This window comes from Gambusia affinis, linkage group LG06 (assembly GCF_019740435.1).
Source record: "Gambusia affinis linkage group LG06, SWU_Gaff_1.0, whole genome shotgun sequence".
Lineage (NCBI taxonomy): Eukaryota > Metazoa > Chordata > Actinopteri > Cyprinodontiformes > Poeciliidae > Gambusia > Gambusia affinis.
Window position 1 is genome coordinate 30954066 of NC_057873.1, and position 21285 is coordinate 30975350.

The 21285-nt window shown below is 39.0% G+C and overlaps 1 protein-coding gene across 4 annotated transcripts in view; it reads right to left on the reverse strand.

The window, feature by feature from the left end:
* The window catches only part of sgsm2 (small G protein signaling modulator 2), a 94704-nt gene that overhangs the window by 30681 nt on the left and 42738 nt on the right, over positions 1-21285 (reverse strand). For all 4 annotated transcript variants that reach the window (XM_044118696.1, XM_044118695.1, XM_044118698.1 and 1 more), the window contains 5 exons: positions 10568-10736; positions 5066-5233; positions 3908-3975; positions 1724-1872; positions 1496-1630 (listed from right to left, as the gene is read on the reverse strand). In XM_044118696.1, the coding sequence (XP_043974631.1) occupies positions 1496-1630; positions 1724-1872; positions 3908-3975; positions 5066-5233; positions 10568-10736 (689 nt within the window). The remainder of the gene's footprint in view (positions 1-1495; positions 1631-1723; positions 1873-3907; positions 3976-5065; positions 5234-10567; positions 10737-21285) is intronic.

The window sequence follows — 21285 nt, forward strand, 5'->3', positions numbered from 1 at the left end:
ATCAGATAAGCTGATGGAATTACCTGGCTGTTCTGGATATTCAGCTAATCAAATGACTGGAGCACAGTTTGTTAATGTGCTCCATTTGGTAACATCTTTTTTTTTTTTCTTTTTTTTTTTTTTACATAGAATGTGTTTGGAACATGGGCTGCTCAGTGATGCAGTTGGTAGAGCTGTTGCCTTGCAGCAAGAAGGTCCTGGGTTCGATTCCGGCCTGGGGTCTTTCTGCATGGAGTTTGCATGTTCTCCCTGTGCATGGTGGGTTCTCTCCAGGTTCTCCGGCTTCTTCCCACAGTCCAAAAACATGACTGACAGGTTAATTGGTCTCTCTAAATTCTCCCTAGGTGTAAGTGTGTGTGTGAATGGTTGTGTGTCCTGTATGTCTCTGTGTTGCCCTGCGACAGACTGGTGACCTGTCCAGGGTGAACCCCGCCTCTCGCCCGGAACGTAGCTGGAGATAGACACCAGCAACCCTCCCGACCCCATTGGGGACAAGGGTGAACAGAAAATGGATGGATGGATGGATGGATGTGTTTGGAACATAGTTTAAGAAATTAGGAGCTACTCACTGTAATCACAGTGAAAATAAGACAGCAACTCTCACCTGGAGTTCACATTTAGAAATTGTAAACATCTGTATGGAGACCATGACTTTTTGTACATAAAACAACAAAAAAACCATGGCTCAGTCTGTGCTGAGGAAGCTGTGCTAGACTGAGGAAGACATTACCCTCCAGTTGCAGAGGATCACTAAAGAAAACATGGTAACACTTTATCTAAGGGGTTGTGCTTAAGACTGACATGACACCATCATAAACTTGACATAACACCCGTCATAAACACGAGAGAGTCTTTATGAATTTTTATGACTGTTGTCATGATGCATCATTTGGAAAATAATGACACTTTTAATGCAAAGCTGCTTTAAAAGTTGCAATAAAAGTCCATTAAAAGTGCCATATCAGCCTCATGCATACTCCTTCAAATAAAGTGTTACCGAAAACATTCAGAAAAACTACCAAAAGCACAGAAACTGTACAGGGCTGAATACATTTGCATGGACCAGATCCCTTACATATTGCACTGAAACAGCTCAATATGTGAAACATATTTTCACAGTTTGTTTTGAAACCCAATTTATTTTAATATAAGATGATTTATTTTTTGTTTTCAAATGTTTCAACAAGTAGTTGAAACATTTGAAAAAAATGATTTGTACCAACGTTAAATTGATAGGTAAATGGGAGCGCACAGTGGCTCATCAAAGATTAGAATAGAATAAAATGAAATAACTGCACAACTGAATCAAGGGTCCCTACTTCCAAAAAGGATATTAACTGTTATCTTGTCAACTGTTGGGCACACTTACATTTCGTATATTTTCCTAAAAGAAAGTTGAATCGTTCCCTACTTATTTGTTTTTACATAACAGCAGTGCTAATAAATGTGGTCAGCATTGTATACAAGAGTTGGTCAAAGAGTGGCAGAGTCATACCGGTTGTACAAGGACGTTGTTTTTGCCGTACAGGAGGTGTGTTCTGGAGTTTTGATGAAGAGACTCCACATACTCTCTTGCAGATGCAGCAAACCTGTCTTCTGACATGCTCCCACTGGATTGCCTTTTACGGATCTGAAAAAGGATGTTCACCCTGTAGTTTACAATAGGATGTCTCTCTAACAGCAAACATCCTGAGATTTGATCTAAATCATCCTCCAGACTCACCCCCAGAGCCGGTCGACGGCCGGATGACACATCTAGGCTGCGGTGGGCCCCGTGGATACGGTGGCGCTGAACCAGTTCATTGGCTGATGGGTCCGTCCAGAAATGATCAGACGTTTTCAGCTTAGTGTACTCCAGGGCACAGGGCCCCACTGAAGTACAAGCAGAAAACACACTTAATAGGAATTTGTTCAGTTTAAACCTTCCAAAATATGGGTAAGGTGATAGGGAAACGTTAAATTCTCATTTACAGTAGTTGCAAAACTATTCTGCACACAAGAACAAGTATGGGGTGCAGTTTGTAAAGTTACACAGTAATGAATATAATAAAGTTAAGTATTTAGTTTGGAAAAAAGTATCTAGTTTGAAAATTAAATGTTTAGTTTACATACCTAATGTACATTTTGGAAAATAAATATTTTGTCAGGACTCTGGATTTTTGGGTTTGGTTTTGCTTTTGTATCTTACTTATTATTCTTTAGTTACCTTAGTTTCTGTTATTCTTGTATGCCTGGGTCTATGTCTAGCTTTCTTTAGTGATAATTTTATTAGATTATTTTTATTTAATCCTTCTAGTTATTCCTTATATTAGGCTCCCTGTAGTGTTTCTAGTAATATTTATTTCTTAGTTATTTCATCATGCTAGGTTGAGTTATTCTTATATGTCTGATTTATGTATACCTTTCTTTAGTTGTTCCAATTAAGTTATTAAGTCCTAGCTTCCCCCTGTAGTGTTTCTAGCATTTCTTATCTGGTTACTTTAGGTTGAATTCGGTTAAATCTGCATCTATACCCATCTTCCTTTAGTAATCCTTGTTAGGTTATTTCTTAAGTCCTTCTAGCTTCCCCCTGTAGTGATTCAAGTTTTCTTAGTTCATTTTACTTTAGATTTAGTTAGTCTTTTGGTCTGAATCTTTGTCCATCTTTCTTTAGTTATTGTATTTAGGTTATTTCTTTGGTTACGTCTTCTAGTTATTCTAGCTCTATGTTCTGTAGTTCCTATTATTATTGTTAGATCAGCCTTCTTTCTGTGAAGGTTTGTTTAAGTTGTTCCCTTATGTCTTTTTCTCTTTTAGCTTATTAGGTTTTCTTTAGTATTAGAAGTATTTTCAGCTCCCTGGTGTTTCCTCCCTCTTGTCTTCCCCGGTATATCTCCTTAGCTTCCCTGTGCCATCTTCTTCCCACCCCTCAGCTAACTCCTGAGCCAACTACTCATACCTGCAATCAGTCATCTCATCTTGTTAGGTCCATTGTTCCATTTGCTACCACCCAGTATTTAAGCTCCTCTACATCAGTCACAACCCACCAGTCTGCCTGGTTACCCTGCTCATTACTATGCTAGTCACCTGCCTTCCTGTGTCTTGAGTTTGACTTTATTTTTGGATTTTGTTTTCATGGACTCATATTTTTGTAAGTTTGTTTCTTTGCGTTGTTTCTTCATTAAATCTTTAAAATAAACTCCACCATGTCACTCGCCTGCTGCTTTTGGGTCCACACCACAATTACATCATGACAGATTTACTCAGTAAGCTAACTAAATATTTAATATGGAGGAAAATCTTTAGTCTGAAAATAACTAGTTAGCTTGTGAACTAAATACTTAGTATGGAACTATACGAAAGTGTATAAATAATGCACAGTGAGAATATTACTGAAATATAAACACCCCTTTTTTTCTGTGTGACTTCAAAAACCCCATAAATAACTGCACACATACATATACTAGTACGGAAGCTTAAAACTTTGTTTAGTTTCTTTCATCTTCAGGTCTGGGGTAGCCTTGAAGTGCTAACCATATTTTTTTGTTTTTTAATTTGTCCTGTTTTTTATTGTTGTGTATTTCATTCTGTAGTTGTGGTTAATAATTTGTTGCTGTGGTTTGTACTTCAGGGCTAACTGAAGTGCAAATTAATCTTCCATAATACAAATTGATTAATTATTTTTGCACACCATGTATATTAGACCTTTCAATTTATATTGAAAAATGTAGTATACTTTTGACTTTTCTCTTGAAGAATTTTACACTGCAAACAGCATGTGTCTGTTTATGTTGCTCTGGGTTTCACTGCCATCCATAATCAGATACTGAAGTCTTTTTGTATCTGGAGTTACTCATATTTTTCACAAAGAATCTCTCTTCTGGTGGTTTTGGAAAATATTTGTGTTTTTCAAGCATTAGTTACTCACCAAGCAAGGCGGCTAAGATGGGCCCAAAGACTGGGTCATGCATTAGAGCTTCCCTTTCATAGTATTTACTGCAGAGATAAAATGAAATGAAAGGACCAGTGTTAATGTGTGTTTTCTGTGTGAAGGGAAGATGTCCTGTAAAGATGCCCAAATGATCCCCAGAACTGTAGGAGTTTTTAGAGACTTTGCTCATACTTAAGTATGAGCAAATGTAGAAAACTAACGAGCTCAACATGTTTGTGAATATAGCTTTCAGATGGGAAAAAAGCAAGGTTAAAAAAGTATTTAACAAAAACATTTATTTTATCTAAAATATGCTTGATGTTAAAAGGCTTGTGGTCTGCAGACCACACTGACGTTTTCCATATCCCTGAATCTGATATTCCACTAAAACTATAAATATTACAACATATTCATTTGAGAGATCCAAAACTAATAGTTTGATTTTCCAAATCATTTACAATAAGTAAACATATGCTTATCTTTTATTTTGAGTATTGTTGCTATACAAAAACCACTTACATACAAAAAGAGAAAATTTGGAAGCAGTTCACACAAATAATTTCTGCTAATTTCCCTCCACATCCAAACACTTGAGGTGTCTTTTAATCAAGGACACACTTAAATTTTAATTTTAATTTCCCCTAAATAAAACACACTCATTTCATCTTGTTTCATCCTGCTCACTGCAGCTTCACTAAGGCAGGTCTTTTTTTGGAGGTCACAACCTGTAACAATCATCTTCCAGTTGCTCTTTATTTCAGAGGGAGCAACACACAAGCTGACATTTAGTGTGGCCGTAATGTTGGATGAAATGAACTATATTGCTGCTATATGAAGTTTCCATCTTCTTAACAGACCAAAGAATCATGGCTAAGCTTTTTTAATTCAAATGTGATCACATTGTTCTGTCTGACAACGTCACAGACTTCAGGTCTGAGACTCTGATCAGAGCATGACATAGTCTGGACAGCTCATCCAGCATACTGTTGTGTTAGCCTGACAGAATGCAGAATAAAGCAACCCATGAGTCAACTCTCAGAATCACAGGTCATGCAGAGGACTGCTCGCTTTTCAGCAACAACAAAACAGGAGGAAACAGTTGTGCCAGTGCAGTGCAAGTCAGGGGAAAAAAACCGCTTAAAACATAAAAATCACCTGGAGTTGTCCACAATGTGCTGGACTATCTTATCCAAAACCTTCTCAAAGAGAGCCGTACGGACCCAGATGTGTTTGATGGCCTGGGCAGAAAGAGGCTGAGGGGGGCGGCTGGTGGTGGAGGAGCCTTGTCTTCTCAGAGGTTCATGGCCAAAACTCTGGGCTCTCCTGTAGGGCACAGAGCACAGAAGATAACAACCGGCCTGGAGATGAGCTGGACCAACTACCCATCCTAGGCAGCTGTTAATGTTGATGTAATATTTGGAAGCGTGACCCACATGGACTGAATGGCTTCGTTCACTTCCTCTGTTGCCATTGCTAAAGCTAAAGGCAATCCTCCTATTTGAATTCATCAAAAGTCATCAACATTTAACTTCCATTAATTATTTAGTACCTGTCCCATGTCAGACAAAATTGTTCATGTCATGCTATCAACTGGCTGGAGATGGTTATGAATTTGCAGGCAGATGATCTTTGTCGTGTGGAGAGATGAAAACTTAGATACAGACTGAGTTTGATGTGCCCTGCTCCAACAGGAACCAGACGCATCCACTTACACACACCAACTTTGACAAGCTAATGAGCCTGTGTTTATGTGTCTGTGCCAAGGGGTTCAGCTGCTGCAGTCACGAAGTGTGCGTGTGTGTGAGCGTGTGTGTGTGTGTGTGCTTGAGGGTGAGCACTTGCAAGTGTGCACGTGCTCAAATGCAAGTGGGGTTTCAGCTAAGTCACGATTTTTACAGTCCCTTAACACAAAAAATGTGGGCGTGTGTGTGTGCGTGTGTGTGTGTGGGTGCGTGTGCGTGTGTGTGTGCGTGTGTGCGTGTGTGTGCAGAGCACTTCAGAGGATGTGAGGAGGAAGATGTAAGAGAGACAGAATGTTAAAAAGAGGATCTCCTGCAGTATGTGAAGAATCTGATGTGGACTTTTCTGTGTAGATGAAAAGGAATGAAAGCACATCCTTGTTCATACCTGAAAATCTATTCAAGTTTTAGCTGGAGGAGAAAGAAAGCTCTTGCTACAAACATAGGAAAATCCAGCTCAGAAATAACATAAAGACAGTAAAAGACCTAGAAACGTTCTATCTGTGGTGAGCTACTCTGCAGACATGATTTCCACCAGCGAATCACTGTCTCAAGATAGTTTCTAGATTTTAACAAAAGAAAAATTGGATAGAATTAGATTTAAAAGTCATTGTACAATGACATCTATTTAAAATTATTTTTTAAAATGCTTCACATTTTATCTTTAAATAAATTCAGTTTGTGATATAGATTATATAAGATTTTTTTGTAAAAATATCTTATCAAATCTTCTGTCTGTAACAATATTGGCCTAAACTGTATTTGTTAAAAAAATCTAATTTTTTTGCATCTTTTTGTACATTCACATTGTCGCAAACCTCTGATGATTAATGTGCAAAAATATTTCTATTTTTAACATGTCAGAATAGTTGGTTTTGCATAAACAAGGTCTCTCATAATCTACCATCTTTACCTTAGCTGTTTGATGTTAGTCATGTTGAATCCACTGAACAGTCCATGAAGGCTCGTCCTTCACCCAAATTAGGAGATGCTCAGGTTTGTTCATTATGTTCTTTATTATTTGAAACATCTCTCACTGAAAAAACAGTTCTAGGTTCCAGGGATATCACCAGAACCAACATCCTTATTTATTAGTTTGTTTGGTCTTTTAAGTCATTGGATCAGATGCTGCTATCCCAGCAGGAGATTGTTGTGGAGAGTATACTCTCCACAACAAAATAAAACAACATATACAACATCTTGCTGTAAAAACTGAAGAGCCAGGCTTGCTCAAGAAGTACAGTCTGCTTTGTCCCTTCTTGTAGATGGCTTCACTTTTGCATCTGTTTGTGGTCTGTTTGTCAAGTATTCACTGATCCAGATGATTGTCGGGGGCTGGACCTCTGTCTTCTGGACAGTTTGAAATAGTAAATTAGACTGAATTGCTTTAAATGTGCCTACAGAGATGACAGATCACAATCCTCACAGTGCTGCCTGCATTGTCCAGAAGTCAGTAGGATGGCTGAAGAAAGTGCATGATGGCATCTTCAACTATAATTCTATGGTGATAAGCAAACTACAGGGGGTCCTGATATGTGTTAGTTTGCTTACTGAAGTGGACCAACAGTAGTCTCTTCATCCTCATTTGTGTTCTGTTGGAGCTCACGCTCCAAGCTTTTGCTCAAGCAAAGGAAAAAAGATGATAATGTGCTTAGCCAAGAAGAAGTCTTGTAGGTGATGTTTCTAACATTTTCTCTGATACAGCAGCTGACAAATAGTTGAAACATGTAGCAGAAGGTGAGCCATGGTAAAATTTTCTAGGTGTTATCATAAACACCTGGGTGTTCGTGGCCATTCAGTGTGTTGCTGGTTTGATCCTCGTTTCATAAACCTTTTCCTTTCTGTCCTTGGGGAGACACTTCACCCACCTTGCCTGCTGGGTGTTCAGAGGGTTTGCTGGCACTAGTGCATGACAGCCTTTCCTCTGTCAGACTGGCTCAGGACAGCTGAGGCTACTGTCTAGTAGCTAGGCGCCATCAGTGTGTGAATGTGTGTGTGAATACATGAATGATTGAATGTATGAAGTGTTTTGAGGTCCTCTTGACTCAATAAAACGCTATACAAATACAAGTCATTTACCAGAAATTGATTGGAGTGTTGTATCTGTCATCAGGGTTGGTTAAATAACCCTGATGATAATAACCCTATTCTCAATGTGGACCACAGCTTATTGCTAACATTTCAATATTCTCACTGCAAAGGTATGCCCTGAACAAAAACGGCTTCTGATCATCTCCATTATTTCTTCTTCTCCTCTTTCAATTTCAGACTCCTTGTGTTATCATTATACCATTATGGGAAATGTTGAAACCAAGAATACAATCCTGCAGCCATGTCTGAGAGAAACATAATTTTACACACACATCAGTGCTTGAAGTTCATCCATTTTATTTTCCATATTTCTCATTTACCTAATAGAAGTGACAGAACAGATGGCTTGCACTTCATCCTTCTCTTTCTCTACTTTTCTCTTGCTCTGTATTCTTCTTTCTTTTAAAAAGAAATTCTTCTTTTTAAAAGATTTGGGGTCAAGGTTGCATTGTAATTGTCTTCATGTGTCTCTGACACATCACTACACCCACCTGCATGCTGACACTTTATCTTTTGGTCAAAAAACAATAACTTTAGTTATTATTTACCTTTTAATTGAAGGTAAAGGTCTTCTGATAGGTTTAAACAAACAGAAACTTAATTTCAGCCTGTCTACCCCTCTTAGCACCAAACCCCATCCTAAATAGACATAAACACAGCAGACCATCACCTCCTGCTCTGCTATGATTACCAGTCCCTTCTTTTCCTCTGCTGATCTTTGCTCTTTTTCCCACCAAGCCCTTTGTTTTTTGTTTTATTTTTTGAACTCATCTTTTTGTGATCCTAATGGAGCAGACTATGTTACCATGGAAACCAGGGCAAAAGGGAGATAGAGCCCTGAGGTAGTATGACAGGAAGATGGAAGCTAACATGACTCAGCATGTGTGTGTGTTTGTGTGTGTGTGTGTGTGTGTGTGTGTGTGTGTGTGCGTGTGTGTGTGGGTGCGTGGGTGTGCGTGAGTCTGTGTGTGTTTGAAAGCAGGGATTCTGGATGAAGGGTGTGAATTGTAGAAAGCAGATCTCCACACATTTACAGGCTTTCATGTCATGTGCAGTCTGTCTGGAGAAGTCAAGGCCAACCAGCTGCAACTTAACACCGCTGATTCATCACAAGTGTCTCAAACTAAACTCCCCATCCATATTCGTCTTGTACTTTTCTTCTTTGAGGTGTTAGCTGTAGAGCCAGAGCTGAAGCCATAGCAGTGGACTGTTTATAATACCCAACGCTTTCTGTCCTCCATCTCACTGCAGCCCTGGAGATCTGTGGAAGCCATGTGGCACAAGCTAATGGACAATTAATGGGGTTCTACACAGCTCAGCTGGTAGCTAAGTGCCTGCAGATCAAGCAGTTTATCATCTTTGTTTTAAGCACACTCACACACACAGCACGGCACAATTATACACACCTCTCATGGACATGAACGCCTGGGCGCAGTCCCCAGGCTTTTCTCAGAGTTGACACAAACTGTGCAGCTTTAAAGACACAGTCCACTTAGCTGTCAGGTGAATTAGTGTCAGTTACACAGAGAGCATCACATGGAGCACAAAGTATGCCCAGAAAGTGATTGATAAAACTGCCATTAAAATGGAACATATAGTTATAAAGCGCAGTTATCATGTGTATTCATCATGTATACTTGTTGATGTATGAAAATCTGAAACGTGTGAAGTGTGTGCTCATCTAAACAACAATTTTAAAATTTTGCCACAGTTTCACATTTGGACTCAGTTCTAGACTTTGACTGAACTATTCTATATTGTGAAGTGTATGGCTAATAGGTATCCTGTGAAAAGCTTCTACTACCTGAGCTGTGGATCTGCAGCTCCTCCAGAGTTATCATGAGCCCATTGGCTGCTTCTCTGACTACTTTCCTGGCCTTGCCAGTTTAAGTCTCATGCGGCTCTATGGAGCCTCCACAGTAGCGCCTTGGACCAGATTTATTTTATGTTAATCATTTCCAGTTCTCTCAAAATGCTTTAATGCTTAAACCAAAAATTTATGAAAAATGTAAAACATGTCTTTAAAAGGTTTAGGATTATGTAAAATCAGCTTTTTGAGCTTTACATCATCTTATAATGTTCTTTCCTCATCAAAAACATACCTGGAGTGTTGCTTTGAGGCTTTCATGCATGTTTGAAAAAAAATAAAAAAAATCCTCTAATCTCCATGACAATCATTCAGCTGTGCACAACATTGAGACGTATCATTGAGACGCAAATGAGATGCAGCTCCTCAGAGCTGAAATTTCTAAGTTTTCAAGCTTCTGCTTCACAGTGCACCTTTCCACCATGACTTCCCCGTTCAGCTCCTTCAGACTAGCCAGAAGCAGTTAGCACACACCTGGTGGAACGGCACATATGCTGAGCTCATTGTACGAGCTAATTCTTAGTGAAACGCTGGTAAAAATGTTGTTAAAGCGTTAGTAGGGGAGTGATGTGGTGATGACTTCCTGAAGGTGGTGAGTTAGAAAGAGCAGCACTAAATGAGCTATTGGCTGTTGTGTCAGGTGTAGTTTACCTGCCAAATGGTGGCTAAGTGGCAAAACTATTTGCTTTGCTATCAAAAAATCTGGGAGCGATTTCAGCTTCCTCCTGATACAAGATGATGTGCCAATGAGCAAGGCAACTAAACTCAACTTGTATACTGATCTACATATTGGTGTATGAATACATCTTGGTGAAAACAATTTGTTTACAATTCAATACACAATGATAATGTGAAACTCTAAATGGCTCTTTAACCTAGTTTAGTGAACAATGTATCACTACTGTGTTGGTACAGATACAAGAATGATGAAAAGACAGAAAGAGCTTTTGTGGGACCAACCTGGTGAGATCAGGCTGCTGCTGGAGCTGCTCCTGGACTTTCCGACAGATCTCGCCAGCTGTGTCGTACACTTTGCCAACCTTAGTGAATAGGGCAGCTATCTTGTCACTTCTTAGAAAGCCGGCTGCACGTCTCTTCAGGAGATGACTCAGGCAGGCCTCAATGGCAGCTGCAGACATAAACAGGAAGCATGCTAGAAAAGGCAGGCAACAAAACAAAATATGTAATATGTTTAGCAGAATCTTTATTTAATTTGTCTTGTGAATTCCACAGAGAAGGGTTAGATGAGATGTATTGTTTTAAAAAAAAAAAAAAACAAAAAAAAACACAATTTTTGGCTTCTAAATGTGTGCTTCTGATTTAAAAAATAACCTCAGAGGCAGCTCTATTGACACAGTATGCCAACAGATTGGTGAATAAGCATTCTAGTGGTCTTTATTTGAAAGTAGTTTGACAAGAAAGAGGGTTATGAGAGAAAGGGAAGATGTGGATTGATGGATGGATGGATGGATGGATGTGATCCGGATGTGATCAGAAGTGAACGGTTTATTTGTATTGGTTTTTTAGGTCTGATGGGCCCAAAAAAGCTGGGCCCATCACAAATACTCTAGAATACAAATACTCTTTCAAGTCAGACATAGACATCCAAACTAAGGAGGTTTGGACATTATCCTGTTTGGCTTCTGTGCCTTCAAAACTCTAATGTAGTAGCTAAATGCAAAGCTTTACAGAAAAGAGAATGGGATTTGTGTTCAATCAAACAGGTTTGCTGCATGTGCAAGTGTAAAAGCTTCAGTATGTGTCTCTTCAGACATAAGGTGTGTTCTAATACTGAGCTCCACCAATTTAATGTTCAATTTAATACTTCCAAACTGTAGCTGTTACATAGCAGCTTCTTGAAACATGCTGTTAATAATTGCTACTCAGTAATTGGGATATTACAGGTAGTTTGTGGTGCCACCTGAATGATTAGGAGATGGAAGCCCCATTACAACAGGGAGGTTTGCTTTTCCACATTTCAAGTTCAAGTCTCAACTGACAGAGAGACATTACAGCGCATTCCTGCAGATCAGCAAGACTAGAGTAATGTGTGTGCCATAGAAACAGCTCTGAGAATTACTGACTCATATGTAGAAAACGTTTAGTGGCGATCCATTCGTTAGCTGTCCTTGTTCTGTAATTGGTCTCATGCTCAGCCATAATGAGTCTTTGAATATCGATGTAACTAGTGTTTTATCAAGCAAACACAAAAAGAACTGGCTACATGCTCATTTCAGTAATACACATTTATTCCAGAAAAATTGGAATAAATAAACAGGCCTGTTGAAAATATAAAAAATATTTGCCATCTGTCTATCTTCAAGGACAGAATATTTCAAATAAATGCACATATATCTCCACATATGCATCAATATTTAGAAGAATATATCAAGGTCTGCTGATATATTTTCCTCCTGACATTGCATTAGCACACACATTTACGCTCCAGACCATCAAACTGTCAAAGGTTTTGATGATGAACAAATGATCGGAACTGGACTCAACCTCCTAAACAATCTGGGCAGGGTAAGAGTATCAATTCAGCTGATATAACATGTATGACATAACATAGAGGTTGTGTGCTATTTTTCAGTTTGTTTCGCTGTGAAATGTGATTTGGCTGAATAAATTTAACCATTTAAACAAACCAACTTTAACATTTCATATGAGTATTGCTATGTCTGACTAATTTCTTAAAGTAAGAGTGCTTATTTAGTTTTCTCAAGGGTCTCAATAAAGGCTGCAGAATATATTTCAAATATGTCATCCTTCCGACATGAGCAATATTCAAATAACAAAGGACTGTTTGGACTGCAACAATCATCGGCTAATGTTTCCAAGTTTTACAAAGTTCGGAATGCATAAATATAAAATATATACTGGTAAAGACTTTATATTTATATATTTATCCAGATGGACAGTGTCCTCACAGCAGATGATTAACTGGACAGAAAAAGACATGCCCACAATGCAAAAGGTGTTAAAGAGTTAGAAGACAATAAAAAGAGGATAGAAGAAAATAAGGATATATTGTCATGACCTGCTACATCACTGCTGGATCTGTATTAGAGAATCGTCATTGCTCATGAATCATATAGTGGCTAAAATCTTTTGAAGCAGGAATCCTTCCTGTGTAAAGTTGTGTTCTTCAAAGAATCAATCTGGATGAATCCACATCTGTCTAACGTTGTTTGTTCACTAAAGCCCAGCAGTCCACCCTGAAACTTGTTCAATTTCTTTATCATTGTCTTTTTTCTGATCATGTATTGTCTGCTCTTACCATACCTTGTTCTTTAACGGAATTTAATAGGAAATGTAATTTTGGTCATATAATTTAAATCTGAAATAGTCTGAGAGGGCATTCTTTTTTCTCTACTGTAAATCACAAAGCCATGACTAAGACTATCTTTCAATGATATGAGCAATCATAAGTAATGATCAAATCAGCACTTTCCCTCAAATATCCTTTCATGTCTGAAAGCATTATTCTGGACCTCTTTATGGGTCATTTTGAAAGGACAAGCTAGCAGTGCATGAATAAAAGGTAGCAAAAGGAATGAATGTCCATCACTATGTTTTCCATTATAATGCACCCCTTTTGGCTCTGTGTGTATAAGCACTTTCCTTCCTGTAAGGGCCATTTCTCAAACAAATGCTATGTTGGGAGGACCCACTGCTCCTAACTGGGTCCAAAGCCTGGACCCAACATGAAGAAATGTGTGTGGGTTATGGATTTGGGTTAGTGTTAGGCATCTATTGGTCATTGTTAGGTTAAGTGTAAACATCAAAATTAGACTATAGAAATGAATGAGAAATAAATAGAAATCAATGCAAAGTCATTGTGAAGGTAGAATGACATACATATGTGTGTATGCGTGTGTGTGCGTGTGTGTGTTGTCTTATATTAGCTTTCAGATGGGAATCAGTGATTAGCACTGTAAAATATGAATTGAAGAGGAGGGTTAGATGAAACATTAGGGCTTGGTTGTTTCTAGGGAAACGCCAGAATGGAGCAGGATGTAAGAAGCTCTCCCATGGAAGTAGTTATACTCCACTCCTGTAATTCTACTGCTCTCTCTCTATCTCTCTCTCTCGACTGTCTCACTAATTCATGTTTTGGGTGTCTGTGGCTCTGATGAATCATCAGATGCTTCATAATATGATTGGTTTCATTCTGAGAAAGATGAAGAAAATATGAACAAATAAAAGTCTAAATGTTGATATAACTGACACCAGCAGAGCAAAGGGATGGCTCAACACTACAACATTTGCCAAACAAGAAAGCCTGCAGTGTGTGTAGTCATTCCCCCTTCTTCTGGAATAATGTAAAAATAGGACAAATGTGTCTGAGAAGACTTTAAAAAAAAGTTAGTCAACCAAAATCATGTGTTCACTTATATTTTAATAAACATTTTCCTGTAAAAGACAGAAAAAACAAAAAAAGCCTCCTTGAATATTATTTTGCTTTTGTGAGTTATCCATAATTGTGTTGTTAAACACTGGGGCTACACATCCATGGGCTTGGTGGCAGTTCGTTCTGTAGCTCTCCACTGAGATCATTAACTGATCTAATGAAGGCTAAGCTAATTAGGCAGCAGAGCTTGTCTCCCATTCTGTCTATAAATGTCAGTAAAACTCTGTCGGTTTTCATTCTTTTTCATTCATATGACCTAAACTATCATCAAGTTCCCAGTTAAGTTAGAGCATTTTTTAAATATAGAAGTAAAATATTTCTATGATGTAAGTCAGAGAATAGATTGATCACATAAAGCTATGCTTTATGTGATCAATCTTGTCAATTTTAACACATTAGGTTTGGTAGTTTCAGTTATTCATAGCCCTTATGTATGAATGAAACTACTAAATGTGCAGTTGGAACCAATCAATTCATCAGTTTATTTGTATAGCAAATTGTAGCTACACACATGGACAAAATTCTTGGTAAGCCTCAGTTAATGAAAGAAAAACCCACAATGGTCACAGAAATAACTTGATTATGACAAAGATAATGACGAATAAAAATGCTATAAAAATGAACAAATGAAAGTAAGACATTGCTTTTCAAGCATACATCAACAGAATTATTTTAATTAAATAAACTCATGAAACAGACCTAGACAAAAATAATGGTGACCAAAGGAACCATGTTAAATCGAGGCATGTCCTCTAATTATGGTCACAGGTGTCTATATTCTTGCAATTTGTCAGTGAGCCTATATATAGCACTAGAGATAGTCACTGTGCTGTTTGGTGACATGGTGTGTACCACAAACCTGGACCAGAGGAAATGAAGGAAAGAGTAGTCTCAGGTGATTTAACTGTTTAAACAGCTTTTACAATGAATTAGCTGGTGAATGGAAGATTGTAGATCAACCTGTAATTCAGTAGTAGTAATCTGTCCAGGTTGTTGTTTTGTATCAGTGGTTTGATACTGACAAAAGTCTGGAGGAAAAGACTTGATGAGAGGGGTAAGTTTACTATTTGAATCAGATTAGATACAATAACAGGCAGAACTTTCTTAAGGGAAATTGTGGGTAGGTTATCAATACATAGAGAAGCCTAATTGATATATAATTTCATTTAAGTTTTTGTAGTTGAAATTTAGTCATTTATTCTGTATTTGAGACCTGTCCAGGGTGACCCCGCCTCTCGCCCGTTGACCGCTGAAGATAGGTTCCAGCACCCCTCCCAACTTGCATCTTCAAGGCAGCAGGGAGACTTTCAATTTCAAATTAAACCACCTTCAAATGTTTTGCAGTGTAAGTTCCTGTTGAAGTGCTAAATCATTGGATGCGAGGTTGGTTGGTATTTCAGCTTAAAGCTGGCCACACTGACTGTTAAGTTTTAACAGTCAGATTTGACTTGATGCTGTTGGTCATCAAGTCAGATCCAAAGTGTGAGACATTTGTTTCAGCTTAACTCCCAAAGAGTTCCAGGGTGAGCAGCTTGTTGAGCACTAAATGTGTATCAAGTATTTTTTACAAGATGATTTAAAAAAATTCTTAAAGAATCTTTTATGTTGTGTATCTATTTATTGGTTAATGCCACCATAACACGTAACACCATACATAACACGTGCTGGTGCAGGATGATTGTACAATTTTATTTTGTCTAAAATCAAAACAATGACATTATTCAAAACCTTTGTAGGCTTAAGCTGCTGTTTTCAAACAGATTACATATGAATTTGTTTGCACAGTAACACAGTAATACATAATCTATTGTTATTGAAAAACATGACAGTTATGTCAACATCATAATATTCTCCATATAAATCAATGTTTAGCTGTGATTGATGACTGTAATAATGTTGCAACTGTGGGATTTGACAGCTGACAGGTAGAGGAAAGTCTGATTGCATACACAGAGTGTATGCAATCTGATTTTGTTGAGTTGTGTAGGTATGTAAGCATTTACATGTAAAACCATTTATAACTATGTTGACGGCAGTGGTATCTTGTGGTGGATAATCTAGCGGTGGATGTTTAGTTGCTCGACACCCTAAAGGTGAAAAGTTTCTTACATCCATCTACACAGACAGAAAAACCCAGCTTGCAGCATTATCTTTGTCTTTTGGTGTAGAATTTTATAGGAGACTACACATTTTTGTGCTCCAGTGAAATCTTTAAATCTATGAAAAAAGGACAAACAGTGGAGAAAAAGGGTATGCAATTCACAACTAGTTTTTCACATTTTCCCCTCTTACAACAAAGGGAGAGCTCTGAAATTTCCGCCACCACAAACCCCTATCAAACAGTGAAAGACTAAAAAAGTCCAGAAAATTTTGCTGTATAAATTTTAAAAAAATTTATTAGTATTTATCGCACTAAATAAGTATTTTAACCAGCAAGGACTGTTGGCACAGTACTCCCATTATCAGTGGAAAATGAATCTAAAGATGCTACAACATGAAAATTCTTGGTATTGTTCTACAGAGATGGAACTGAATCAAGGCTCCAGATCATACTGCCACAACTCTGGAATCTATTGCTGATGAAGTAGAAGAGGACAAAAACCTTGGTGAGTGGGGAAACAGCTGCCTGGGAATAGGCAGCAGCATCATCAGCTGAGTTCTTGTTCAATAACATGTTAAAATGTTAGGGGGTCAACAAAAAAAAAGCCTTTGGAATTTTGCTTTTATCGGATACAATAATACATGAAAGGTACAGCAGTAAAATCCTCCTTTTCTTCAATTCCACATCCTCATTCGTAATAAGGGTCTTTCCTTATGTGAAAAATAAATGTAAGTATTCAACACAAATTGTCTAATCATTTCAAAATCAAACTATGCAATTTTCTGCATTTTAATTTTAGGTTCTGTTTTTCACAGTTGAAGTGTCATAAATATTACAGACATCTTCATTCTTTGAAAGAGAGGAAGCTTAAAAAATATCAGGGGTGTACAAGATACTCATTTGACACAGTGTATGTTACTTAAAGACTTGTCTGAAAATAATAACAGCTCTGACTTTGCCTACTAAAGGGTCCAATCTCTTTGACTCATGTAACCAGTTGATTTAGGTTTAGAACAGCTGAATGAGGACACATAATACTTTTAAAGGTTTTGACTGTGCAATTTTTTTTCAAAATTTAAAACATTATCATTTTAAACTTGAATTAGTAAAAATCATTGTGAATTCCTGTTTCTAGTAACTTTGGAAAGATATAATTCTATCTTTAGGGGACATTCAGATAAACTTTCACAACAGGCAAAGGATGCTCGGAATAGATTCTGCCTGTGAGCTATTTTTATTCATTTAGGAGCTTTATACATATCTGGCTTTATGAGTCATGCTGCTGATCCTGAGACAGGTGCAACAGGAAACAGAAAGAGAGACAACCTGGAAATTTGGCCAAACACTGAAACCTAGCCTGAGAGAGATGGAAGTTATTATAAAGAGAAACGTAACATGAAGGTGGAGAAATATACAACAAATGACTCTGCATACTGCAAGGAAGCTGCATCCAGGAGGCATCCTGACCAGATCCCCAAGCCACCTCAACTGGCTCCTCTCGATGGGAAGGAGTAGCAGCTCTACTCTGAGTCCCTCCAGGATGACCGAGCTTCTAACCCTATCTCTAAGGGGGAGCCCAGACACCCAACGGAAAAAAACCCATTGTATCGGCGATCTCGTTCTTTCAGTCATGACCCAAAGCTTATGACCATAGATGAGGGTGGGAACAGATCGGTCAAAAAGCGAAGCTCTCGATTTACTGGTCGGTAAATCGAGAGCTTCGCTTTTTGACTCAGCTCTCTCTTCAACACGAGAGACCGGTACAGAGCCCGCTTTATTGCAGACACTGTGCCAATGCACCCGTTGATCTCCCGCTCACTTCTTCCCCCATTAGTAAACAAGATCCAGAGATACTGAAGCTCCTCTACTTGGGGCACCCCCGACCCTCAACCCGGAGAAGGCATTCTACCCTTTTCCTGCTCAAGACTGTCATGGAAAATTACAATAAGGTCACATCTGCTAGTCATGTTATATTAAACGCTTATGAACGCTCCCCAAAAGAACTATTTGGGTTACATGTAGAAGGTTGGAAGTTGTTTTCTACAGCTGCATCAGAACCAGACTGTCTCGCCCCTTGTTGTTAATTCTTTATCTTTGGTATAAAACTCATGTGTTGTCCCTGCCTGACAGAGCTGAGAGACCTTTGCAAGCTTTTCATCCAGACCTGCTTCATTACTGATTGTCCTACAAGCTCTCTGTATTGTGCACAATATATGAATAAACCTGATTGAGTGATTTTACCTGAACAGTGCTTGGAAGTAGTATTTTTTCCACGACAAGACCATGGCCTCGGATTTGGAGGCCCTGATCCTCATCCCGGCCGTTTCACACTCGATTGCGAACCACTCCAGCTCCAGCTGCAGATCACGACCTGATGAAGCCAATCGGACCACATCATCCGCCTAGAAATTCTGTCCATGAAAGTAGTGAACAGAATCGGTGACAAAGGGCAAACCAGACGGAGTCCAACTCTCACTGGAAACGAGCCCAACTTACTGCCAGCAATGCAGACCAGACTCTTGACACCACTCATTATTATTCTTACACTTGGAGAACCCCCAGAGGGTTCCCTGAGGCTCACGGTCGAACGCCTTCTACAAGTCCACAAAACACATGTAGACCGGTTGGGTGAACTCCCATGCACCCTCCAGGACCCTGCTGAGGGTGTAGAGCTGGTTCAGTGTTCCACAACCAGGAAGAAAACCACACTGGTCTTCCTGAATCTGCGGTTCAACTATCCGACAGACCCTTCTCTCCAGGACCCCTGAATAGACCTTGCCAGGGAGGCTTAAGAGTGTGACCCCTCTGTAATTGGAGCATATCCCCCGGTCTCCCCTTCTGAACAGTGGGACCACCACCCCAGTCTGCCAATCCAGGGGAACTGCCCCCGATGTCCATGCAATATTGCAGAGTTGTGTCAGCCAACAGAACCCTACAACATCCAGAGCCTTAAGAAACCCAGAATGAAGCTCATCTACCGCTGGGGCCCTGCCACTGATGAGCTTTTTAACCACCTCGGCAACCTCGTCCCCAGAGATTGGAGAACCCGACCCAGAGTCCCCAGGCTCAGCTTCCTCAATGGAAGGCATGTTGGTGGGATTGAGGAGGTCTTTGAAGTACAAACACATCTAGAGAGTATTACTGGAAATTTAAGAAGAATTATATATAGAACATTATGCATTAATATTCAATGTGGAAACTGTCTTAACAGTACTGCAGAGGTTAACACCCACAGTGATACTTATTTCCAGGCATTCAGGAGCACACAAGGAAACTAAATGCTCCTGGATTTTCTGCTTTGCCAACACTAGCCAACAGCCCTCAACAAGCCTCCTGCAGAGGTTTCTTTAGTTTATCATAAGCAACTAACATTCCTGCCCACCTCAGAGGCTGGGCAAGCACAGCATTCATTAGAGATGCAGATCCCAAACTGTTTCCATCTTAAGGAAGACAGTCAGTTTATATATCATTGAGCGAAAAATAAGAGCTGCTCCAGGCTACTTTAATATAAATGTAAGATAAATTCTTTTTGTCATTCCTCTAACCGTGCCAGTAGATCTGATTGATGATCTTTCAGCAAATTTGGATAATTTAGGTCTACTTTTGCAGCTACCTGTTAGCGACTCCCCCCATTCACACCTTGTGCTGCTGTAATTTAAGAGACTGTCTTCCCTGACTCATAAAATCTGTCTCTGGGATAATTATTAGTAGCAGCTTCCATCCACAACCATCTGCTATTTATCAAGTAAGATGAGAGCAAAGAAGGTGGGAAGCTTGAATGTCATTTATTTTCTAGGAAGCCAAGAAATAAATGGAAATGCACATCAAACTACGGAAGCCTGGGTGGTGCTGGCTTAAAATATTTGATGTTCACCATCTGAAATACAGTGAAAGCAGGAAAGAACAGAAAACATGAATGATTCCAGAGAAGGATTAGCACTGCTTCAAATAGGCATGAATTGGCTGAGGGGTGATAAAGCATGAGAACAGGGTGAGTAGAAACAGGAAATGACTCTAGCATTTTTCTGTTCTTGTCCCTCTTTCTGCTACTGTGTGGGATGGAAAGTAGCCAAGTCCTTCTGATGCCCCTTCCATCCTACAGGAGAAGTGGATGGACGAAGGGAGTGAGCAGAGATGGTCATGGGTGAGGTGGGTTGGCATAGCAACCACTCTCTGCATGTTTTTTTTTTTTTTTTGTTGCCATTGGATATGGACTGCTGCTGCAGCATTTCTGTGCAGTGCTTCCTTCATAATAGAACTTATTCAGCCTCGCTCTTTTACACCTCACCGAGTTGCAACCTTGGCTCCTGAAAGAGAATCATAAAGCTTTTCACAGAGAAAGATGCTGTTTCTGCTGTGCTTAAGGCTACTGCTCCTGAGATGCAGGATCATGCTACAATAGATGTATGTTGGAACTGGTTGGCTGAAGACAGGGCTTAGCAAAATGAAATTATGACAGGGATGAGTCAGAGTGAAAATAAGGGTTTTGGGAGCACAGAGGATGAGAGCATACATGGAGCATGTGATGGGAGGCCAGTCGACCAGACTCAGCTGTGCACAATATTTAATCAGTTTCTGCTGTTGTTGGTGACGTAGGCAGAAAAAATACATCTGATGAGAATAGCACTTCAGCTGAAGTTGGTTTCCAAATGCAGCTTCCAATCCAGAAAATGGCTAATGTCTTCCACCTAATTTTTCACTACCGTCATCATCTTTAATTTACTCTAGCTAAAAAACTACAACACCTAAATATCTCAACTAATAGCAGAATATTTAAAACCAAGTGTGGGATTTGTGAAACCTTTATCTGATTTGTGAAATTTCAATAAAGAGCAGTCCTAGTGTTATCCGAAGCATAACAATAATGAAACCAACTTTTATTTAAGTTTCACAAAACACACACTTGGTTTTAAATATTATGCTATTAATTAGTTGAGAATAATCTGGAGAGGGTTTTATTTTGTTATTGTGTTAAACAGCAGGGTTTACAGTTAATGGAGTTACTGTTCTTTGTCATGCTTGATCCTACAGCATCAGCAGCAAGATTCTTTTAACTTTGATCCTGCAGTTGGGCTCAGGATACTGTGGTGCCCTGAACTCACCACACTATTAACAGTCCTTGTGCACTTGTTGTGATCTGTGTTTTTTGTGTTTATTTAGAGT